Genomic DNA, 26119 nt, shown 5'->3' on the forward strand with positions numbered 1-26119 from the left:
TAACGCAGGACGTTATGGCAAGAACGGACACAGCATATCAGCGGAGTAACACCAGTGCTGTCACCCAACCCAAATGTCCACTTTTTTGTGTAAAAATCAATATATTCACTTCTACAAGGCAAGTAGGATTCGGTCCTGCTGACCAAGAACATAACAAGATATTTAAGCTCAGTGCAGTCATGAATCATCTGGAGTACTCACGTGGCTGCTTGGCTAATGAAGGAAACTGGGAATGTGAAGCATCACCACCAGCCGAAGGATTCGTCAGAGGAATCTTGCTTCGTGGGAAGAAAAACTGCTTTAAAAGTTACCTTTTCTCCTGTGATAAGTGCCTTTGTAGACAAGCTAATAAAAATCTCAGAGTACACTTTAATTTCTATTTTATAGCTCTCTTTAAATAAAGGAGGCAACCAATGTTGTCTTAAAACTGTTCCTAATTCAGATTGATCTTAAATTAGCATTTAGAGTATGAAACTCCAATGAATTAGGAAGATGAAACACCTGGTTTTGGCTCTGTCATCAACACTGGCAGCCTCTTTTCTCCCTCATTACTGGCAGTGAGGAATCTGCATGGCATCAGCACAGCAGGACATACATTCATGCTGTTAATGTCAGTTACTCTCCTCCAACGGGACCATTTCATACTCACATTGTAACAATACTTTCCTGCTCTCTTCATTATGAAGCATCCCATTTTGAGTTTACTCTGGGATACTAACCATACTAATCTGCTTCATTCAAAAGGCCACATAAGCTATACTAACGCCCATGGGTGATCTTTCCCAGGGTTTAAAATTAACTGAAGTCTCCTGAAAAAGGGCTAAACACCATTCTGCTCCGTATTTCTTTGCTTTATTATAATGCTCTTTAAAAGATGACACTGCAGTTCAAGTCCGGTACCACTCTACAGAACAATGAATAGCGTTCACTGAAATCGTCATTCCTGTGAACTTCACATAAAACACATCAGGAAAATTAAAGATACAGTACTCCATACTGACCGAGTTTCTGCTGGCAGGAAAATGAAAGAGGGCTCTACAACTAGAGGTCACTAAGCCATTACAGTCAAACTCTAATAATGTTTCTTGATTTCTGTTTAAATCACTGATTGCTCAAGCCTTTCTTAACAGGGTTACTGAAATTTGCTATTGCCGAAGTAGGGTGAGAACTGAAATACATTGGTAGACTGCTATTCTCCAAGAGGACCACTGTATCTTTAAACGTTCCCTGGATTAAACAAAGGTTTTACCTACAGCTGTTAAATTATTGCACAGATCATTACACTGATAAATACATTATGAACCCATGGAATGTTACACAGTCTGGCCTGGAAAATAAAAGCAGCAGCATTATCCTTGAGGTCTCAACTATGAGGGAGAGCTGGCCAAGCACTTCTTGAAATGCTATAATTATTATCAGGTTTCAAGACACAAATGAAACATCTTAAAATAATCCCTGACACCTAGGATTAGGTTTCCTGGTTCAGAAACATCCTCTAAGACTTTCACTCTTTTGCAAGTGGCACTTAGTTTTAATGTCTTGAAGTTTTTCTTATTTCAGACTACCTGTAGGAATCCAGCTGCTCTGTATTTTCCAAAGTTGAAGCCATACAAAGGAATAAACCAGCTCGAAACACTAGGAAATTTAAACCAAACACTGCAATGTCCAATGGTTGCAGTAGTCATTTCACCTTCTGTGCTCTCTCCTGGCAATTTGCTTGTATGACTTAAAATTGTTAATACACGGCATGGGATTGAAAGGAAAGTGGAGCCCTCTTCATCCACCAGACAGGTGAAGCACACAGTGACACTAAAGCCTTGCCAAACCACGTGCTCACTCAGATTCCCGGCCGCATCTTCACTTAGATAGGTGGCCTCAGCTCCAGCAGGCTGCACTCAACGCCTCTGTTTACAGTGTTCACCATCAGGCCAAAAAAAGAGGATTAGGGGAGAGGAGAGGGGATTAAAAAAAACATCTAATTCATAAACACTCGCTTCACACATGCGACTTGTTTGGATGCATTTCTCCAAATTGCAGAAACTTCCCAGCCACCTACTCTAAAAAGTAAAATCCAATAAAACAGAGGCTTTGCAAAAGAAAATGCCCTCATTTCATCCTCTCCTCTGGAAGACATGGTAAAACGTTCAGATTCAGACAAGTCATAAAAAAAATACCAATTTGCCTCTCAAACTGAGACCAGTTGCTATACTAGTTTTGTGGCTGCAGTTACACTTTCTGCCATTCTATTGGTTTTTATTATCTTCCGGTAACACCTTTCCGGGAGTTTAGCATTTTGTCGCACCTCTACAGCGGTGCAAAAAGCGAGACGGCAACTGTTCTCTCACTGGCTCCTCAACTGGAAGAAAAATAGTTACCCAAAGCTTCTGCCTGAGTAGGGCTCTGGCTGTTTAGTTTAATTTAGAACATAAAGTTTCAAGAGATACAAAAATAAAACCAAAAGAACAAACAAATGGCTCATGCCAATCATAGCTGCAAGTGACACATAAATAAACCAGCTTTCTCCTAGGCAAGCCACACAGCTGAGGAGAATGTACGCATACGCATCACAATACCGTTGATTGAATGGACTGAAATAAAGCTTACCCTGCTACGAGCTATTTCAGGACGTTTATGAAAGAGAAACTGTAATAAATTTGTACACAGGAAGCTGAATCAGCTTCACATCACTCCAGACAGACACCAGCAGTCAGACAGTGCAACCCATCGGATGCATTTTGCCACCACCGCTACTGCAACACTTCACAAAGACTAACCGTTAGTCAAGGACTGGGCAGTGCCACTTCACATACATTACACAGCACCGCCTTTGAAGTACATGCATTACAGTTTCGTACTGGGCAGCAGACAAATGACAAGTAGGCAACAGAGGTGTATGCATAAAAATACAATGTTACGTTTGACATGCAATTAAGCTATGACAAAGGTATATTTGGAACTGGAGAAAAAGCAGAACAAAATCCTTGTTTTACAGTCAACTGTAAAACGTCTGCCAATGGTACCACAAGCAGCATTGTAAACCAAGATCTCTCGTGCCTTCGGCACTTCCAAAGGGTCAGCATGTCAGCAAGAATGCCTCGGGCACCTTGCATGGCTCAGCCTAGAGTAGTGCTTGGGTTGTGAGCAGCACCGGGTCCTGCTGCGCGAGCTGCAGAGACCACGCCATCAGGAGAAGCGAGGGGGGAAAAAAAGAAATCCCAACTCTTGCGGGACAGGGCTAGAGAAGACTAGAAAAATATTTTGTTCACCATCTGAAAGATCCTACTAATAGAAATACAGAATCAGGCTATAAATAGAGCTACTTCTACTTAGACTTAAGTCTTTAAAATCTGCTACTTTTGAGGTGATTCATGATTTTCCTTCCTTTTTAACCTCTTGATATTACTATAAGCTCAAAAACCTCTGTGAAGGGAAAAAGAAATGAAGCATTATTTAAGGTAACTCTGACAACTTAGGCTGGTTGCTTACTTGCTTGAACAAATTAACTAATTTTAAAATGAAAAGGCTTTTGAGGTATGTATTAAGATTTACAGGGTCCACAGTAAAGAACTCCATGCTGGTAGTAAAGCAGACTACGCAATGACATCATGTTTTGAAGTTTTCAAGCAAGCTGATTGTTTTGGGGCTGAGTGTACATTTACAACCCACCCGCAAAAATAAAATGGGATACACAGGACACCTTTGTCGTTAAAATCTCAATTCTTCTGTAGAAGTTATGGTTTGTGTCATGCAAAGCAATTTGTTGGGTCAAAACTGAGACAGAACTGAATCTTCTATTCCATTTCTTAATGCTGACAAGGAGTTTAGACTAAAGTTTCCAAAATAATGTTTCTTTAACAAGGTCCAGGAAGAAAATGTAGAGAAATCCATGATAGAAACAGAGATACAGTTTGACATATTAAAGATTAATTTGGAAAACATCTGCTTAATTTAAATTTCACTATTAAATCCAGACATCCACTCATCTTGAAAGGGGCTTGCTGCCAGCCTCTCTCCTCAATGTTCTCATATTTTCCACCCATTGTTTTCTTACTGGAATCTTTTTTTATAAATTTGTTTCACTGCCAAGTTGCCAAACAGATGTCCAAAAGGCCATAAGCAGCAGAAAGGTTTCATTTTTATCGGAATAGATAAAATAGATGCGTAGATGGAAGAAAGACAGAGATAAAACAGACTATATAAAATACTCAAACTATGGGAAGGGAGTAGGTAAGGAAGGAGAACACCACAGCTTTGCATTTTGTCTGCACTGTGCAAACTCAACACATTGAGCAAGAAGGGCAAGGAGAGCCATTCTGGATATCCTTTGATAGCTCAGGTCAAAACTATGCGTTTACACAGATAATTACCTAGCTCTAGATTCCTTATTCATTCTAAGGGGAGAAAATAAGTTTTAAAAGACTAAAAAAAACCTCATAAAGTTTAAAAACAAAGCTCCAGTAGAAAGTATCTTAAAGACCATCTTGAATTGCCAGACTTAATATGGTCAGAGCAATCCATAAGGCATTTGAACTAGCTCTATTCAACTGCATTTTGCTTATTTAATGGCTATCTTTTCAAGACACACCTGTCCTTTGTTTGCATTAAACACCTCAGGTCACCTCAAATTATATGAGGCCTGGATGAATACCTACACATGCAAGGTTGTGCCATGAAAGTGTGCTTGCACTGATTTTTTTCCTTTGAACATTCGTGTTAAGAAAGTCACTGTACCCAGCTTCAGTAGTGCAAGGAAAAGACAGTTAACACTATCCTTAAAAAAGGGAGAGACACCTTTATGTAATAAAAGATTCAGATGCTACTTTTTTTTCCTAAACCAGGGTAGAAGAAAGGAGAACGAATGGGAAGCACAAAAGTAACAGATCAGTAAGGTCAACCAAGATACTCCAGTTGCGTGTAAAACTTTCTCCCCTCAACCAGCCAGCATAGCCTCCCTTTCCTAGCTGTTCAAAACAGGGTTAACAGAGTTCTACCAGTTCTGGTTATCCCACCCATCATCAGCTGAAGATGCCTTTTTTGTTGCCTTAGGAGGTTTTTTGGTCTTGCTCTCCCCTCCTGTGTTTTCCCAGTTGGTCTCCCAATTTTCCCAACTGTCGCTGTTACTGTTCTTGTTGTTGGAGACTGTTCCCGAGCCCCACACGTCCCAGCTATCGGAACTCTTCTTCTCTGTGGAATTGTCCACATAGGTCCAGCTCTCACTGCTTGGAGATTTATGAGCTTTTGGTGGATCTGAGTTGCCAAAGGTCTCCCAGAAGCTTTGATCTACAGCATTGTTCTGGTAGCCCTCCCCTCCACTGTTCTGGTAGCTGTCTCCCTCAGCTGGTCTTTTATGGGGGGAGGAAAAAAAAGGGAAGGTAGAAATAAATTAGTTATGACAAACATAACAATAAAAATAAATGTCCACAAACAAAGAAAACTATAATGCTACTGCTCTTTGCTTAAACAAAAACTGAGGATAAAGGCTAAATATATTGCTCCGAATGCCATAAGCTTATATTCCAATTCACAGATTTTTGTTAACAGCCTTAAGTACTCATAGGCCCAGGGTGGGGGCGGATATGCATTTGGAAATAGTTTAAAACCAAGGTGCCATCCACTATTTTGTTCTCAGTTTAGCAACCACCATAAACAGTTAGACTGAATTCCTCCTGTGTTACATACATGAGGACTACTAGCAAAAGACAGAATAATTTCTTCATGTTTAAAAATTAACTGCTACTACTATACTTCAGAGGACATACAGGAGATAAAATCATGTGTTTAGAGAGACACAGAAAATAATAATAAAAAAATACCTTTCAGAATTATCATCTGGTTTGCCAGAAAAAAAAGTGGTGACGTCTCGCCATCCCTTACTTCCAACTCCCTGAACCTAGAGGGGAAAAAAAAAAAAAAAGACACTCCATTCATTTGGACTGAACCAACACCTCTTCCAAGTCCAACAGCAAAAGCCACAACACATTCCCCTCCACTCGTTCAGATAAAGAGAACACATTTCATCAGAAAATTTCACTCACAACTTATTAATATTTTTGATGGGCAGTTACGTGGTTGACGTAAACAACATACATTGACAGCATCGTACTGCTGGAAGACATGAAAAGTAGGTCAAGTCCAGCTTTTTTACCCATCACTGTCAATAACAGCTTTTAAATTCTCTCCTAGACTTCCTTGACAAAAATGCTGGAATTACTCCTTGCATAAAATTAAACATAAAATTAAATGACAGCACTGTTGTTTTGATGTTACAATTCATGTAACTAGTATTTATATTTCTACTGTTCTACAAAACTACTTTCACCCCGTTTCAGTAGTAGTATTTCACTGCCCACGTAAAACAGGCTGAAAGTTGAGTTCTAGAATAAACTGCTAGGAGAATCCTTTGGGGGTTATTATAATGGACTAGTGTTGGATTAGAAACACGAATTCTGAAGTGACACCCATGGGAGTCACTATTCTAAGCCACAGATACAGAGAATGAATCCCAGAATTCCAACTTAAAGTTGCCAGGCTCTGAACAGAACCGGTAACAACACTTACTTAATTCAAATATTGCCAACATTTAAGGCACTAAGCTGGTACATGATAGAGCTTCCAGTGCCGACTTTCATAGTACTGCAAAGACAGACCCTCCTAGGTAACACCATACAAATTATCAAAATAGGTATTAGATTGTGCAGGACTTAGCAGTTGTAGAGAGCACTTACCACATTACCAAGCAACGATAGCAAAAGAAGACAAAGAAAAAAGGTACAGAACATTAGTAAGTTTAACCGTACAAACGTAACGCAAGCTGTCTCCATATTCTCTAGCAGGACGTTTTCTTTTTGTGTTTGGGACACTGGCTGTCTTATAACTCTACATCATGCCCTCGGTGAAACCATTACAAGGACTGCACCATACCTGTATAGCTTTTTAACACCCCAACAGAAGTACTGCATACTGAAAATTACACCTTCTGTATTCTGTTTCTGTATTCAACACAAGCAGAGACTAAAGCTGTGTTGTGGTTTTGTTTCACTACACTCTTCATAAGAATATGGAGACTGGCTTACTGTTGGGCCTCCTTAAAGGCAAGCAGGCCACTTCATACCTTGCTGGCCAACTGTGATACCCCCACGGTGACCTCCTCAAATATTTTCCCTTCTTTCACCTACATGAATGAAAGTATTGGTAATTAGTCATAAACCAAAGTCTTACTGAAACCTTAAGACAAGCTTACTTGTGCTTAACAGCTAAAAACAAAAAGTGTAAAAAAAAAAACCAAACCACCCAAACTGAAAGTGAATCAAAATATACTGAAGTCAAAGCTAACAAAGTTAAGAAAATGACATATGAAGTCCATTGATCTCTAATGGAGTGAACCTCAGTCCTTTGAAGTTTGTGGGAATTTTTTACTGATATATATACAGTTTGAGGAAGGTATCATTACACTAATGCTGAGCATAAAAACACCAGTACAAAAAAATCTGCAAACATGACATTTTATAGATACATTTTACTATATAAAAAGATTTGGTTTGGAGAGATTAAAAACCTACCCAATCCATTTTATTCTCTATCTTTTATACATGCTTATTTAAATATTAAAAGGGCTTTAAACTTTGGTCAACCAGCATACAACTGATGTCTTTCACCAATTACTAAATGGCAGCTGTTCCAAAGCAAGTGACTTTTATATAACCTTATATGTGCTAGGCAGTGATCACTGAACGCTTAGTGCAGAGAGTTACACTTGTTTAGAACTAACAGCACAACATCCTAAGGGATATAGACTTTTTTTTTAATATAGAATGCAACATTCTTCATTAAATTGTCCTACAAAATAAAAAATCAGCTCAAGGAAATGCACCCTAAAAATAACGCATCTAAGCACTCTGAAATAAGTTGTGGATAATTCTAGGGAATAGAAAACCAATTAGAGTCTTCTCCTGTGATTTGAAATGCTATGTAAAGAATGTTGAATTAATAAAGGTAATGCAAGAGAAGTTATTTTGTAATGCAATTAAACCATTCTTTTCAAATTGAAAATTAATCCATATCCCTAAGTGGTGGCACTGCTTCTCTTATAAGAGCAAAATTAGTCTGCTTCATCAAAACCAATGTATTTTGGGAAAAGGTACGTAGGTAAGTAGAGCACCACATTCTCAGAAAAGACTTCAAAATTTTGGAGCCAATCCAAAATTCTAGAAGCGCAGAACAAATGCATGCCAAATGGGAAAGATGTAAAAGTACATTTGTTTTTAAACATATGAAACAGGAAGGCAACATTTGACACTAGGGAGAATCTTTGACTAAAATTTGTAGAATCAGTGATCACTAGTCACTTATGAGGACTGCCTTGCTTTTTTTTTTTATATGCCCACTAGTTACTATCTGTATTTACTCAGGTCAGCATGTGTGCTTTTTTCCAGCTGCTGTTGGAAATGCCATTAGCCACATGTTTTTAGTCACTAAAGTGTAAAGAGAAGATGAAAATCTGCTTCAAACTAGTTTCCTAGAAACAACACAGCAACTAGAACAACTAATCAAAATGTTACTTCAGACCACACTCTGCATATGAATGCATGCAAAACTTGGTTTTAACTATCAGAATATTCTGAACCAATACCAAATAAAGATTGCAAGGACATGTTAATTCTGTTAATAAATTGTCCCCATTCATCTTATGCATATACTTTGCCCCAAATTCTACTGCCCCTGCTGAGGCAGCAGATGATCTACAGTGGCTCAAAGATGCTTAGCTGAATTAAAACAATGCTGGCAGGCAGATGGCTAAAATACTATGAACTTAACACTCAAAGACACTACTAATAATTTTTTTTTTTAATAACTGATTTTTATATCCATTTAGGGTGCATTTTCGTCTTGTCCCATCTTCCATTATTGAAAGCATGAAATCTATACAATACTATCTAACGAAGAAGAATGTAACAGACTCTTGTGGACATGGGAAAGATTGGTGGAGGGAAATTACCCTCATTTACCCTCCTTTACTAACATACTAGCTTCGAATTATTTGATGTTTCCCCTTTGCTGCTGTGCTAGTATACGAAAAAACCGAAGGACACACTGACAAACCAGGCAGTTGTGGCAGGAGGAAACAATCACTCCCTAAGTCAGCATAACCATGTTCTGCAAGTAATTTACTAGTTCCAAAGTTACCTTTTCCTGTGCAGGTTTGAGAACATTTTCATTTAATGTCTGACCTAACTCTGATGCCTATTTAAAAGCAAAACAAAAACAAAGTCAGTTATATTTTCCTTTTAAAAAAACCCCAAAAAACCAAAAACCACAGCCAGTATCTTCTGCAGGCTAATTTCTCAGCAATATCTCCAAAAACACGTGAAGCCTTAAGCTTTGATTCATACAAGCAGAATGAGCTGAAAAGCACACACAGAACAGTGCTGCAGAAAACATTAAAAGAAAATAAATTAAAAACAGATGCACATGGCAATACGTTGTTGGAGATGCCCAGAGCCCAAGCAAAGTCTGACCTTGTGCTAGAAGCAGAAGCAATGGTTCAATCAGCAACAGCCTAGAAGATGGGCCCCTTGCTAATGCCTGCAGCTGAGTATTTGGAAGAACTGACCTCATCTACCCTTATTTTTCCTTTCTAATGGAATCACTTGTAGAATTAGATCTTTTTGGTCAATTTTTCACCAATTCTTCTGTCTTGTAATGCTGCTATTGTCGTCTATTAATAACAGCCCAGTTGTTTCCAAGCAATACACAAGAGCCAAAGCTGTGACAGAAGATTTCTGTAATCTTTTTTAAAGCTCCAGGTTTCCAGGGAGAGAAAACAATAAACTTCAGAAATCTACTGCAATCGAGAACAAGATGCATAAGGATATTATACTTCAGAGGCAGCTTACAAAAAAGTAAGCCCAAAGTATAAGTCACAAAATTACTTTCATAAGACAATATTGACAAGGACAGCAGGGTTTGCAAATGTTTCATTTGAAATCATTCCTTTCCCTACTACTACCTTAATAAGCCTTTGATTGATTTAAACTTTTCTTCAGAATTGCCGTATTATACTGATTACCTTCTGAATTAGCCCAATTCATCCAAAAGGGCCAATATGCTTGCCAGACAAACATTATTCCTAAACATTAGCAGAGATTAATGAAGTTTCATTTCCTAAGGGTTTATATCTTATCGCTAACATTGGTTAGGGTGTGAGCCTTCATTCATGTTCTTTGTGGCAATGGAGCACCTTGCACATCTTTCCTCCATAGATTCCCAGGTGTCTAAAAAGCTCTTCCCCTAGCCACACCACTACTAGGATCTCCCCTCTACCCAACCACCATTATCTCCAATCCTTCTACTCCTTACCAGTTCAAAAGTTATTTGAGAAGACAAAGGCAAAAGGTAACCCCATTTCCACCCAGTAAGAAACGTGAATGCAAATCACATAAGGCTTGTTTCCATTGGAAATGAGGCTAGAAAGTGTTTAAGAAAGACAAGAAAGGGGATTTTTCATCTTTGAAAAATCCTTCAGAGTCTATTAAGGCTGGCAAACTGTTTATGTTATATAATAGAGTGTAATGCACTATGACTAACAGTTCAGGTATGCTAAGTGGAGTTACTGCTAGAATTAGGAAGATTCTTCTATTATCGCATTTACTCAACCACATAATTTTGTCAATATGGAAAGGAAAGATTCGGGTACAATTGTGTTTCCATCTGAATCACTTCTTCATCTTTACTATTGCTGCATTTAGGATAGCATCGTAACCACCATTACAAACACTATATAAGGGGGCATTTGTTAAAGAGTCTGCATTCAAACAACACCCCAGGGCAGTTCTTGGTATACTGCATTCCTGGATCAGACATGCAAATGGAAATCCTGAAATCATCTGTGTTTATGAAGAGCATGGACAAAAGTACAGTATATTTTCTGAGAGTGCAGAGCTTGGATATCTCTATCCAATTTAACCTATTTTAAGTAGGTTGGACAAAATATTACTGTATGAAACACACAACACTATTCTAAACAGATTTGACTTAAGGCAAAAAAAGAAAAGACAGCTCAAGAGCAAATGCACATATTCAGTACGAACAGTGACAAGGAGTCCATGCACAAGAATATATGTGAGGGTGTTACCGGCTCTGGCTGCTGCTTGTAGCCCCAAAACTTTACCCAGACAGCAAAAGAGAAAGAGCAAGGAAGGTAGAAGCAGCTTTTAGCAAAAAATTGGCAGCATTTTTTCAGGCAAGTTAAGTAGCATGAACCTTTTCCAACTTTAGCATCTACTGACAAGACAAACAGTGAATATGTTTGGTCACTGGATACCAAATATACTTTTAAACAATATATTACATCAAAAAGATGTTAAATCTGTTCTATAGAGCAAAAGATAAGACGTTTCAGGAACAAAATTAAGCTTCAGTAACACAGCTTAGACTCTAGAGCACCATGTTGCTGTGGTTCTTGTCAGTAGATGTGATGAGCTTGTACACTTAATATTATATTTACATTTGCTGATAGTACTAAAGAAAGAACAGTTTTCTCAAAGGGAAACTGCCAGAAGGAGTAGAAGAGGAAAACTTGTAGAACTTAGTTTTTCTTAATGTAAGCCAAGCAGCAAATACTTTAAAGCTTCCAAGTATCAAGTTTGGGTGCTTTAACATGACATTTTTGTTGCAAAACATGCACAAGTTTAGCTTGCTATTTGGACTACTAACACCCTACTGCACACATCTGTCTGAACACCAACACCTGCAGTTTTGCATTTGAGCGATCGCATCCTATGCATATCAGAAAGCATGCCAGGCTAATACTATATATACAAGAAGAGTTATAGTTCAAAGTAAAACTCCCTGTATCATCCGTGAATATATGTAAGCCCTCTCTCACTCAGAACTTTGGCACATTAAGAACCCTATTCTTTTACACATTTTTACATTTGAATTTAAAAAACTTTTCCATGCAAAGAGATCTTGCTTGTGTCAGAGCTCTGTGCAATTCAGGTCTGACTGCCTCTGTTTTAACCCTAGTTTGAAAGAGGAAATGCTTTTGTAACTGCTTTTTTAAATACACACAAGCAAGTTAATTTAATAACAATATTAAGCAGTGCCTTATCAGGCTTTAGCAATGGAAGATGGCTTGCATTATATTATATCACCAAGAAAACTACTTCAAGATAGACCACAGTTAAGGTTCACAAAAATAAAATAAGGCTATTTTAAGTCTGCAAGCATGAATTAAAGCATTTCATTCTACTGCCTCTCCAATACACCCAACAGTTACACACAGCAGAGTATCACTGTTCATTTCTTGCTTAATCTGATCACTGCAGTTGATTGCAAGCCCCACAGAAGTAAAAGCTAGAACCTAAAAATTACTGTGCACTATGAAGGATAAACACCACTGGCCTGTTGATGATCAAGTCTAAATCAATTGGTGTAGGCAAATACATAACATTTAAAACAAATTACAGTCAATAAGACAGAACTAAATCTATTACCACCTTTTGACTTGCTTGAGATCCAAATCTGGTAGCCTGTGAAAAGAAGCAAATAAATTCAAGTTTAAAACTCAAAGGCTTTATTCCTAGGAAGCACACACATTTAGAAATGTTGCATGATCCTCTCCCAAGAGGAATGGACCTTTGCCAGAATTTCACAGCGAACAGAGAATATCCACATCACCACCTCTGGTATCCCAGATTGCTCTGGGAAAGCATCAGTCTTTCTCAACTTACAACAGGGGGAAGAAAGGGTCTTCAGTATAGACTAGACCTTGGTGGGCTAATGCGGATAAGTATCAATATTTTTGTCTCTCATACTGTCACCCAAAGTATTTTTCTTAACAGGTAACTGTTATGCTCATAAAAAGTTTGGAAGGATACTAAGCAAAACTGAAAAAAGTTGTAATGCAGTATTTTCACAAAAAACCATTTAATCTCTTTCCACCATCATCTAATTAAAACGTAATAAAGCTTTAATTCCTCTGGTTTCAGTCTACAGTTAGTTGAATGACTGTCATCTAAGTGTGCAAATTTGCAGAACATGCAGAGCGTGAAGACCACGCCTCAGTTTTTCCCATAGGGTCCCGCTGGGCACAACCTCTGCCCAACAAGCTTTCTATTTAAACTGGCAAAAATGCTGTAGTTTGAGAGAAGTCAAAGGAAGGGGGGAAAAAAAAAAATATAAAACCATCAGCAATTTGTAACTTGGTATTAAATTCCTGCCAAAGAATGCAATTTGGCCTTACTTGGCATAGACAGAAATTTCTGCTTTATAACTAAATTTTTTTGTTTATCAAGGGAGTATAAAAATGGCACTTGAGTTCTTTCTTGGTGCTTACATCCAGTGGACCAATTTACAAAAATGTCCATCCAGAAACATGAGAAATACTTAAGACAGAGATCTGCATTCAATATACACCTATTTTACAGAATCACAGAATCATTAAGGTTGGAAAAGACCTGTAAGATCATCAAGTCCATCTTTACCCAACACATCCTGCATCTTTATAGGCCATAGGCAAAGATACACAGACAGCAGAGTTTTGTTTGTCTTGGTAATACTTTTAAAGATATATCCCTATTAGAACACTAACAGAATCTCAGAGTTTACAAAAATTACACTGAAATACATTTTGTTTACTTACACCCTCTTTAGCAGCTGAGGCAATCTTGCTTGCTCCAGTCGTAAAACTGCTCCATCCCTTTAAAGAAAGTGAGAACGTCATAAGCTAGGTGTGAACGGTAATAATGAATAACCAAGTGTTCACTATTACATGTTAAATTAAGTCAAAATGTTCTCCACTACAGCTTGTCCTGTAGTCATAAGAATTACTTGCTAGTAAGAGCAAAAATTAGTCTCTCACTTAACTGTAATACAGCGATGAACTTCCATTATCTGTGTCAAAATGGCTGCAATTTGAACAAACCCGAGTGCTTCAGATGTTATTCTACTAAAAACAGCTACATGAAAAAAAATTATTCCTCCCCTCAAGGAAAGTGAGAGAACAAAAAAAGGCATTAAAACCTTAGTAAACAGAGATTGGCTCTTCAGCAAGTAAGGACTGGATGGAAAAAAACTCAAGGAGCAGCTAAAATGTATGCCTGGAAAAAGCTGAAGAGAAAAACAAGAATCGGTGCTCAAAAACATGAGGCAGCAACTCATAAGATGCCCATTCAGCAATTTTCCATTTCACAATAAAACTTCAAACTGCTTGTTTCCTGCAAATTTTAACTTTAAAACTAAAAGAAACAAAACTTTATTTTGCCTCATTGGTTCGTAGAAGACCTGAAAACCATTGGCCGTTTCTTAAAAGACTTTTCTGTAATGAATCAGAAAAGGTTTCTTCTAACTACTGATTGCAGATACTGATTAAGAAACCAGCTAAAAGAAAGTAGAGAAGGAGAGCGATTCTAATGCTTTTTTTCTTTTTTTTTTTGTTTTAACAAAATCATTAAAAATGGCTTCTCAACTGTTTAGATTTCGGTTCTTGTTAGTAACTCATTCATCCCGAATCTGCCCAGTAAAACAAGTGGAAAAAACCCACCATACTTGAATGGATAAAAACCAGAAATAAACTTTAACATGTCTGTGGTTCTCCTTGTATATAATAATGAATGAAGAAACAGAGGTAAGGTTTTTTTTCTTTGCAGATCATCACCACCTAATTTTAAACTGTGTTACAGAATCATTTAAACACGGCGCTACAAATGCCTCGTTAATATCCATGTCTACCACTGCCTTTTTACACTTTGATTTCCATCAAAGTGTGGATGTTTTGGTAACGTATTACCTTTTGGGTAGATTTCCATATAAAGGCCGTAAATAGTAGAATCTTTTTCTCATTACCCCTTCTATTTAACTTGACTATGCCACACATTTAGGCTGAGGGAACGACTTTTAAACAAAGCGGCAAAAAATATTTTTTGCCTATCCTTTTGAAGTCTCTTCATTAATTGTCTTTCTTGTCCTATGCTGACACACTAGAAGATAGTTATGTCACTATTTGCACAAAAGGCAAAGTGATGCATCTCGTAGTTTTTACGTTAAGCAGCGTCTCAAGGGACTCAAGACAAACCTAACTTGCAACTACCTCTGTTCTTTACAGAATGAGTTGGATAGTGTAGTTTGTGTGAACTCTACAGAAAGTGCTCCTTTTGATATGTAACAGCAGAAAATAACGTATATCCATAAAAATGGCATGTATGGGGAAAAGCAATCATACACAGTGGAAAGAAAATTGGTTTCCTCTCCAGGATGAATATGCACGCAAACATTCAGCCTCACTATAATAAATGACTTAAAATAGCACTGTAGTATGTATCTGTGGTCACAAGAGGGCATTTTAATCATAAGTTTCAATGAGATCATGTATTTAAATAATGGTTGACAGTAACTTGGACAATACTGTATCATGTCTCCTTTGCTGTCTTAGCACATCTGCAATAAAGTACAGATGTGGTTTCTAATCTGAACTCTCTGGCCTACAATCTATGACATACATAGAAAATATTCAGCAGACCTATACTAAGCACCCTGTGGAATCACCTGGAATACTGTTCAAAGGCTCAAGCATTACCTTGTTCAGTTACGCTCTAGTGAAATTACTATATTTAAAAAAAAAAACCCCAAACAACGGAACCTAGTGTGGATATTTAGACCGATGATATGATGAGGCTCTACAGAAGACTACTGGCCACTAACCCTGGTAGAAAACCTTACTGTATTTCAAAGCGACTCCGAATCCCAAATATTGTTCAGCACTGTTACTCTGCAGGCTATCAAAGCACCAGTATGTCCCTGACTGCCTCCGACTTTATTCCCATTTTCCTTCAACAATGCATCTTTCACTATCTCTACTTCAATCATGACAACTGTTCAGCCATATGCTGTTATCCCTTCACACTCTGTCACAAGTATTTCAAATGTTTTCATCACTGCTTGGGGCTTCTGGCACCCATGTACACACACATTTCAGTCGTCTTCCACTGACCATACTTAATATGGTTAATCTCTTTAGAGCACTACCAGCCTAACTGCTATTCCCACCAGGTAATTACTTTTTTCCTCCAAGCCCTAAGGAGTGTTAATTCTTAATCCATTGCTATATCCTCATTTGCTTATTTCTGTGAATTGATACCAGATATATATATAACTTTTTCTCAAGTTTCTCCCTTCGTTTTGCCTTTTGAAGTCCACCACTATCTTCTTCACTCTTTGAGAATACAACCAATACTCTGTATCTCTCTGTATCTACTTGCAGTCTTTAGTTTCTCTTCTCTGTTTATGTTCTCCTATAACAGGGGCTAAAATAGAAGAAAACAGTAATTCAGGTCACAGAAAGCTTCAAGCATTTCCTTACCGAGTACAATGAAGACATAGCATTATTCAGGAAGTCATCCTCTTTTTTCGGAGGGTTTACTGTGTTTCCAAACCCCACATAGCGATTCTCTTGCCCACTGCCATAAGACAATGAATAAATAGTATCTGTGTTAGCGTGCATTCATTAAAACCATTAAACAAAAACTAAAAGGCATGAAAGAATGACAGTTGTTTAACAGACTTTAAAATACACCTGGAAAAAAAGAGTCCTAAAGCACCTAGCACCCAAAATACAAAACCACTCACTTCATAAAGATATAACATCAACAAGGATCCACTGGGGAATCCTTGCAAATTAAAGTGTTCCCTACGCAAGCTAATGTGGTCTTAACGATTCTCCAGGTTTAACAGATCACTGATACCAGAAGTCTGAGTAAAACCTAGACATGATAACATGAAAATGGGAAAAGGAAAGAAAGAAGAAAACAGTGTTAGCTTTATAAATACCCCTGTTTACCTCAAATCACTGTAACATACTATATACACTAAAATCCCCTAGTTTGGAGCCCACCACAGTAACATTTTGAGTTACAAGCTCCTTCTTCAATGCTATTCAAGCATTTTTGTTATACAAATGCATTAAGAGGCACTTTCCTTCCTCTTATCCTTTGTCATATATTATCACCATATTTTTAAGAGCAAACAAGATGTAACTGTTAACTAGTGAACAAGGATCACAGTTGTGTAGCTGTAGTATAACATCCTCTTCTTTGTTATGCTAGAGGGCCAGGCACTCAAAAAGTTAATAAATATTGCATTACCCCTGGTAGGAGCCAATATCGTCATTTAACCAGTCTTCAAAAGCCTTGTCAGAAGAGGCAGTTGCAGTCTGAGATTGTCCAGCAGAACTACTGAAATGAAAGATTTAAGAATCAAACTGTGTAAAGCAAAAACCACTAGCTCAGCAGTGCAGCTTGACATACATCTTCATAATACAGGTGCAAAATTGATTATTTCTTTCATCTATCAAGTAGGGAACTCTAATGCAACCACTAAAAGCCACTGGAGTATTGAATGAATAAAGCAACAGCAGACCCAGACACAATGCTACTCAGACTACAGCTAACCCCTGAACTTGCTGGATGATGGCCAGGCATGAAGCGCTTGTTTGCTTGATTTACAACTGCTTTTTCAGTTAACTTGATTCTTTAGTGCAAAGAACAACAAACACTACATGCAAATGCAGGAAACCGGAACTGCTGTGGTTCAGCTTTGATGCTCCTGCTAGTAATTAGCACTCTAAGGAAAAAGTGTTTCTTCTTCCCTGGCACTCAATCACAAACTGGAACAGCATCATAGTTAAGGTAAGGCTATGACACACTACGCGTGATTGACACAATGACTACTCTCAGGTGCATTACAAGTCAAGATGAAAACAGCATGGCTTGTCCTCTGCTCACTCGTCTCTGCCATGGTTTAAGATTCAGGTGGAGGAGGTGGGAATTTATACAGAAATTAAAGCCCTGCTACCTCATATTCTTTAACTCCAGCAAAATAAATGCTTGTTCAGACAGCACCATCAACAGAATAAGACCAGCAGACATTCAAACATCAGGTTTTGATCCTGCCATTGCTATACCAATATTAGATAACAAGAATACGTACCGATGAGTGGAAGAGAGAGACATTTTAGGCTGAGGTGGGGTCCAGTTCCTGGCAGGAGAAGTTTCAATGGACCACTCCTTGCCTTCAGCTACTGTAGCTACCTAGAAGAGGTAGGAAAATAATCAGAATGCCAGGTCAAAGTTTTGATACAAGTTATACACTGGTCCTGTAAAGTGAGGACAAGTCATTTTTCCAATTTGCTGCCAGCTATATAGATCAATTAATTTGCGTTTTCACAAGAAACTGATTTTTTTCTGAATCTCAGGCTTGTAATGTTGCACTGAACACTGGTTTTATTTCAGGCAACTGATTCTAGGCAAGTTCTTCAAACAGGCAAATTTGGTTTGAAAAGGAAAGACTAGATTAATGAAGAGATGTAAGCACTAATCACAGAATAATGGAGGAATAGAAAGAGGTTGATTTATACTCTAGTATTGGGTGGCTAAAACACATACACAGAATTTAAATGTTCTCTCTGCCTCTTTCAAACAAAGGACCTGGACTTCGTCTCTTCACCCCATGCCGCTCCTCCAATCCAAGTCATAACTTCAGCAAGTTGATATAAAATTTCCAAAGGCCTTGCCACAAAAACTCTGTAGTTCCCCGTTTCACACACTAAAAAGCCTACAGCACAGAACTTACTAATTCTTTGCTTTCATCAAGATACTCCACTTTAGCAAACTGTCTCCCATTCCTAGCAACTTCTAAAGGTGCAAAGAGACAACACACACAACAAACTTCAAAGCTGCACAAATATCCCAGTGAGCACAGAATGTACCTTCTTACCACTTCTGCGGCAGGGTCAGCATAAAAATACAGTATCCTTGTAAATCCCTAAGCTCACAAGTTCAAGTTGTTTGTCATTTCATTTTTGGAGATGCCGAATCTCCACAAAATGATAATGCCATTACAATTACTAATTTACTTGTTTATAGGCCTGCCAGTATTTGGCAATTTACCATTTTGTTACTACCTACACAAAAGATTTATCAACAATCACTTTGGATAAAACTGTACTGAAGTAGTAAACTGTCTACTGTGGACTGGGTCAGCTCCACTGACTAACTAGTCGCAACAGATTGCAGCAATAAAAATCTGAGCCACCTCAGCTAAATGCAGAAAATAAAAAGTTTCTAAAGAAAATTCTTACAAGAGTTGGGAAGAAGCACTCTAAGACTTATCCCTTTCGAGAACCATTGCAGAGATTCAAAAGGTTGCTACTTCCCCCCCCACTTCAAAAACAAGTGCTTACAAAGTATTTTGATGTTTTCAGAGAGTAGGGAATGAGAATACATACACAACTGAACTTACCTGATCTCTAAAAAGAGCTGCAGCTTTGCTGTTGTACTTCTCTTGCATTGACCAGCAGGGATCATAGTCATCTTGAGACTCCAAGAACTCTCGAAATTTACTATTACCTCCAGCCTTCATTTTCTCCAGCTCAATATCCTTCCATTTGTCCATGGTTACAGAACGTACAAAACTGAAAAGCAGTTTTTTTAAAATAAATTAAAATCACAGCTTGTTATAATTTCCTGCTACATCAGCAGGGACAAAAAAAAAAAGTTTAATGCAACCTATCTCAAAAGTTGGGAGTACAATCATGTTAGAGAACACTCTCCAAGTATAGAAAGATAGATCATCATAAGAAGGAGGTTAAATCCTCACTGAAATAAGCTAAAATCATGCTATTTATTGGAACTTAAAGGAGACAGAAAGCAAGTGCCAGAAAAAGCAGCTTTCTTCAAGTCCAGAAATTAATCTAACCCACCATATAAACAAAACTTCTCCCATACTTCTTTATTCAGCAATTCTCTTTTCCTGCCTATTTTCACAGTTACACTTAAGTGACCTGCAAGAACACCTCCTGTCCCACTCCATGCTTCTGCTCGTCACAACCATCAGGTACTGAAGAGCTCAACTGTTTAAAACAGCCTACCCTAGAACATGACCTCATCCCAGGGCATTTATGACTACAGTTAGCATCTCAGCTCTGCTTTGAGCCATAAATTCTTGCTACTGCTCATTGAATTATATTAAAAAAAAAAAGAAAAAACCCAAACACACACAAACCAAACAACCGCCCTATTCTTAAATACAAGGACAGAGGGGGGAAAGCGAGACATCATCCTCAGGAAGGCTCTTTCAAACTTGTATCTTGACTGTTTTCTTTCTTTTTGACCCTGAAGAAATATCCTTCCTCATCTCCTCATCTCAGTAATTTCATTTTTTCTTTCATGTAACATATGGAATAGTTCCAAACTCTCATTTCCTATGCAATTTCTACTCACTAATAAGCTTCAAATCACCCCTTGAAAAGCAAAGCACGTACTTCTGAATGGCCTCCTTGCTTTGGCGATTTACCTCCTGGACTTTCTCTCCCTTTCTCATTTGAGTAACTATCCCATGGTCTGCTCCTATTATATATACACACACTGAGTCTCTGGAACACATAACAGTTCGTATTCCATAGATTCCCACCTCAGCCGAGTATGTGTCTTGAAAAAAATAAAAACTATCATTTATATTACCAAAAAAAAAAAATCTCCTGAACAGAATAAAACTGTTTTATACACTTGCATACACTACAGAAACATTCTGTAAGCATACTGTGACTTTTTTTTCTCAACCTTCAAGCTGCTCTAGCACTACTTCAGTTTTAATCGATAAAGATTATACAAGATCAAAAGAACAGAGTACAAGGACTAATGCAGTATTACCAAACACCACTCCACAACCTCAAGATGTAGCTAGAGACATTACTTTCTAGAACTGGGCACAACATAGCTGCACTGGTGCAGCACACCCCCCAACTAATTACAGACCAGGGAGAGTAAAGCTCACTTTAGAGAGGAGCATGAAACAAAACTGCCAGTGAAATTGAGACATTCTATACCCTTCTGAAACAATACATTCTGTTCACAGCCATCGTGCACCCTGAGGCAACCCAACACAGTCCATCGTCTGCTTGAAAGGCTGACCTGAGGTGAACTCCCAAGCCTCGGTGTTTTCCTGAGCACTCAAGACAGATCCAAATTCCATAGGTCACACTCACCCACTGGGGGTTAAATGCACCACATTCAAAACAGACCTGCGAGAGAAAAACAATTATCTCTAACACTCAGTCATCACAGTACAGCTCAAAAAGTCCAATCATGAAAACGTTACACGCAGTAAATAATTTCAGAAGGGAGAGTTCTTAGTGTTTGGAAACACCTTCTCTGACAGCATAAGCTTCCTTCAAATATTTATTTATGCTGTTTGGAAAGAAGTACTCATTAACTTTCCTGACGTGGATTATAAATATTACTGTACCGACTACCAAAAAACAGTGAGGTAATACAGTTGAGCGAGTTGAAATTAATGAGCAAATAATTCAGCTTGATTTCATTTCCAGATTGTCTTGAAGGAGGAGAAAGTAACCAAACTGAATTCTTGAAGTTTCCTTGGCAAAATAAAGGTGCAACATTTAAAGTCTGGAATATTTATTCAGTTGTACTACAGTTTGGCAGTAAATGATAGCAGATCTAAACAGAGGTTTTTCTTAAAAAAAGCTTTACTGCTCATACAGTGCAACAACTTGTGTTCTCATGATTGGAATCACCATTTAAGGTTTAATGCATTGATATAAATAAAACTGAACCTGTCCATGGGCTATCACATTTAAGGCAGCGTATAATCAAGCTACTTCAAATAGATCATTTTAATTAAGCTGTGCCCACGACATCACTTGTGTAACAGACTCTAGGGGCTACAGCATTACTAGAACTTCTGAACGACTTGTGCCAAATATGCAGCAATGTATTATAGTACATATATAAATGAAAGTTACTGGAACTAACACAAATATGAGATATCCAAATTTGTATGTTACCATTATTTAGTCACACTAGTGCTATAAGGACAATAGCTGTAGTAGACCACAACATCCATCTGGAGTAGGTAAAAAGAAAATTCAGTTCTACAAAACTGATCTAAAGAAGATTATAATTTTCTCACATTGTTCTCATCTTGCGCTCTGACTTCTTTCAGAACTTTCCTTGTTCTTGGACTTGCCATGATTCTACAAAGGGAGAAAAAGAAAAAAAAAAAAAGTCATATTCAAGGATCTGATGTTGGTAAGATGTTCCGTACCCTACAAGCATATCTCGGTGAAAAAGAGCTTGCAAGCTAAACCACTGAATCACAACCAATCGCGGGGGGGGGACACATCAAACAAAACAACACAAAACCCACAGCCTTACTTTTCCATACACTTTGCACATTTTGGGGGATTTAGTCATCTTAATTCATTCATTGGAAAGGTGTAATTGGGCTGCAGCTGAAAAGGGCGCGGGGGTGATGAACACAGAAATTTTTCCATGGTGTACGTTGTATCAAAACAGACTCTTACTCAATGCTGCTTCCAGACCTGTCTGCTACCCCTTCTGAAAACACTTTATAGTCATGCATGATTACACAGGATCACAAACATACAGCTAAACAGGCCTCAGCAAAAAAATAGTAGGAACTCTTACACTTAAAGAGTGCTGAACACATTGCTAAAAGAGTGCTTTACTAGAAGATACAAAAAAAGCTGCGATTTTTCAGAAATATTGAATTTGCTTATCAATTGAATTCTAAGAAAATAGGCAATTATTGGGACCTTTTACACAAAATAGAATTCTATTTCCAACAGCCATGCCTCGCTGGCAGACCACATCACCTTACTCTAATTTTTATGAATCAATCATGAAACGCAGCAGCAGGGAGCACTGTCAAGCTACAGATAAAATTCACATTAAGAAAAAAAAAAAATGCGACTTACACACAGCACATAGCCTGGAAAAACTGAAAGCACACAAAACACTCATGACTGAAAGAAATACAGTGTAGGGTGCAGCATAAGACTGCAATTTAGATAGAAAATGAATTCACATTTCCAATTAACTTGGTAATATGATATTTAAATTAATTTTAAATAAATAACATCTCTTCTTCCTTTCTACTTCCAGTCCATTCTTTCATTTCTACTCCAGAAAACAAACTTCTAAGATGTAATAAAAGACAGAGAAGTCACCAGGCTGACTAGAAACCACATCAACCACTAAATGTCAAGCTTATTGGTCAGTCAAGATACGAAGCAAAAAATAGCAGGTCGATGTTTTCATCAAATACTGGTCTGAGAGGCAGAAATGCCTTTATGCAAGCCTTTGACACTTGTTCACTGCGCTATTTGATTAAACGGTCGTAAGTCCTTAAATTATCGCTAGGATTAACAATCTTGCAATAATTTTAGAAGGTAAATGATTAAGTGTTACATACAATTGCCGCAACCCGGTAGGGGATGGAGGGAGAACACATCTTTAGTTAGAAAAGGAAGGCTATTTTAAGAAGAAAAATACTACAGGTAAGAAAACATTAAACTTGTATGAATGTGACAACGGCTATTTCTTAGACATCTCTAAAGCAGAACAGCCTTCCTGTGAACTGCAACCACAGCGGTACAATAAATACAATTATACGCACCACAGCTAAGACAACAGGATTCATAAAGAAATAAGCTCAACATTGTATCTACCTACTATCACTGTTAAAAGCAGAAGTTATCTGTGGCAGAACTCACTGCCTTTCATCTAAAGCACTTACTCCTTCGTAAACATCTTGCTGACAAGCACTTAATTCTCTGTAATTTAAGGGACAGTGTTCTCACTGACGTTTAGAATATGCTGCCTTTCAATCTTAATTAATTTGTATTACACAAAACCAGGTAAGTTGTGGGAAAAAAAAGTGGTTTAGACTGAAAAGGTTACTGTAATTAATTGGAAAATCCTCCAGTCATCCTGCATCAAATTAAAACTGAACAGAATTATTTTTATCAATCAAATAGCAACTGTGTAATTTTCAGAAAAGGGAAACAAAAGTGTACAAGCAACCCCTTGTATAATGAAACACTTTCTGCAGAAGCATTCCAATGACAATATTTAATTTTATATAACTTACTCATGCACATGCGAGGAGGGAGATAGCACTACACATAAAACATGTTGGCTCATATCCTAAACAGAGATCATAAACACATTTACATGAATCGAAGTCCACATCTTCAATTCTGGTATTTGTCACTGGCAAGACAAGGGAAAATTCTCCCTCTGCAGTACAGAAATTAAGTAAATAACTTAGCAGTAATAGCCAGACAGCCAATTGTGCATACTTTGGGCCCTCCTCTTTGCCATTTTTGTTCTATTGTCTTTGCATGCCAACTCCCCTTCCTCAGGGCTGTATTTCCCCCGTGACTTCTTGTACGTTACTGACAAGTCACAAGGTCTCTCTCTTTGGCTGGCCGCTCGATCCCCTTACCGCTATCCTTCCTTTACCACTTCTTCCTCCTTTTTCCCCAAGCTGTTAAAGCAGGTTTTCATTCAGAATAACAAACAGAGGCAGACTATATGCGAAGGCCTTCCAGCCTCAATGGCAAACGACCATTGCTGGAGCTGAACAGGAAAGCCTCTTCCCATTCCGCATGAGCCAGGAATTTTCTACAGAGCAGAAAGAGACATCCATCCTACAACAGCCAACATCCACACCATTTCAGTGTTTACATACAGTAAGAGTTTCAGATCTCCAACTCCAAGCTGACAGAGGAAGCAATTGCCTTTGGGTCTGCCATAACTCCTTTTTTTTTGATAAAAACTTTTTAAAAGAAAGACTTTGGCCAACTGCAATCTGAACACATGTCCATTCCAGAAGCCCCAGCCTTCCTGACTAAACCACCACGTCTGCCTCGTGGGAAGGCAGAGCTTCATCCACACCACATCATCCAAGAAAAGGAGGAGGTAACTAAGGCCACCAGCTTCTCACCTTTCTCTCCTCCACCAAATCATTCAGAAATTAAGGAAAGGGGGACAAGGAAAAAGAGTCACGCTCTAAGCTTTCTCATAAGTAATGTCTTTAGAGGTGCCTAGTCTATTTTCAACTGTATTTGCCCACAAAGTTGTAAGTGATCAAATGATCATTGTTTACCACCCGAAAGCTGAGCCCTAGTAGCTGACTGGGCACATAGCCACTGTGTTGTTTAAGTTTCAGGAGTAAATATTGAAGTAACAACTGCACAGACACCTTAAATAAACATGCATTGTTTTGATCTGCTGTAAATGGACATAAGCAGTAAAGAAAATGTTTAGTTTAGGAATAAGTTTTCATTGAAGAATATAAATATTTTGGACTAAGGGTTCCCTGGTGGAAATAGACAGCTTCAGACAGACCAATCGCACACTCTTATTTCCCAAACACTCTGTTTCCAGAGCAAAAACTAGACATGCACCATATGAGTTTCCATGTTAGGAATCTTTAGCTTGCTAAAAGCAAGCAAAAAGGCAGAGCGGCACTAGAAACTTTCAAGTGGAAATGAGCCACCAGAGGACTTTGCTCCTCTGATGCAGCAGCAAATTCACACAGCCGACCTGTGAAGAGCTTTGCAATTCAGAATATGAAGATTAGGCAGGTGACATCTGGGTCTCACCAGGGCAAAAAGGCCACAGAGGCCCTGCAGCTGAAGAAACGCTTTGAACCCAATGCCTGCACCCATCTCCATGGCACAGGCAAGGTTCACTTTCAAATATATATCAGAGACTGTTTCACACTTTTAAAGTCGTGCAGTTTTGCGTACTCAGAAGCACAGCTACCTTACCAAGAGCTTCACACAGGACGGGAGGAGGGCAGTTTCTTCACGCACACTTGCGGTATATGGCTCCAAGCTGAGTCCTGGAGACGTCCCTCAGAACATGGTCGGATTCCGGGCGAGCACACTGGCTTCTCCTTTCTAGGAAAAAAAAAAATAATAAAGATAAAATAGGGGGGAAAGAAAGGCCGTCGTGAGGAGAAGTTCACGCCTCCTCCCCGCCACGCCAGCGGGGCACCGGCCCCTCCCGCCTTCCCTCAGGGACCGTCCTGTGTGACAGCCCGGGGAGGCCGGGCCCAAGCGGGACGGGCGCTGAGGCGCTGCCAGCTCGGCCTGCTGGGCTTGACGAGGAGAAGGGGGGACGGGCGAACCGCCCCGGAGCCACCCCGAGAGAGAGGGCCGCAACCCGGGGGCGGGGGGGAGATGAAGGGACCGGGTAACCCACCGGCGGTCCTGACGCGGCACCGCCGGTCCCGG

At 38.7% G+C, this 26119-nt stretch overlaps 1 protein-coding gene across 2 annotated transcripts; it reads right to left on the bottom strand.

Moving 5' to 3' along the window:
• Window positions 1-1083: 1083 nt before the first annotated feature.
• On the bottom strand, window positions 1084-26119 carry ARFGAP1 (ADP ribosylation factor GTPase activating protein 1). Of its 2 annotated transcripts, XM_059827243.1 has the most exons (15): window positions 26088-26119; window positions 25652-25783; window positions 21982-22045; window positions 20964-21073; window positions 19294-19465; window positions 17983-18083; window positions 17139-17225; window positions 16358-16454; window positions 13643-13699; window positions 12498-12530; window positions 11132-11161; window positions 9184-9240; window positions 7112-7171; window positions 5814-5884; window positions 1084-5342 (listed from the first exon to the last, which is right to left on the bottom strand). In XM_059827243.1, exons 3-15 carry the CDS (start codon window positions 22039-22041, stop codon window positions 4988-4990), a joined length of 1290 nt encoding a protein of 429 aa, XP_059683226.1. In that variant the 5' UTR covers window positions 22042-22045; window positions 25652-25783; window positions 26088-26119; the 3' UTR covers window positions 1084-4987. The 2 variants fall into 2 exon arrangements, with proteins under 2 accessions (XP_059683226.1, XP_059683227.1); XM_059827244.1 differs by lacking the exons at window positions 9184-9240; window positions 11132-11161 and having other exon boundaries at window positions 5814-5890; window positions 17139-17228.

This window comes from Gavia stellata, chromosome 20 (assembly GCF_030936135.1).
Source record: "Gavia stellata isolate bGavSte3 chromosome 20, bGavSte3.hap2, whole genome shotgun sequence".
Taxonomy (NCBI): domain Eukaryota; kingdom Metazoa; phylum Chordata; class Aves; order Gaviiformes; family Gaviidae; genus Gavia; species Gavia stellata.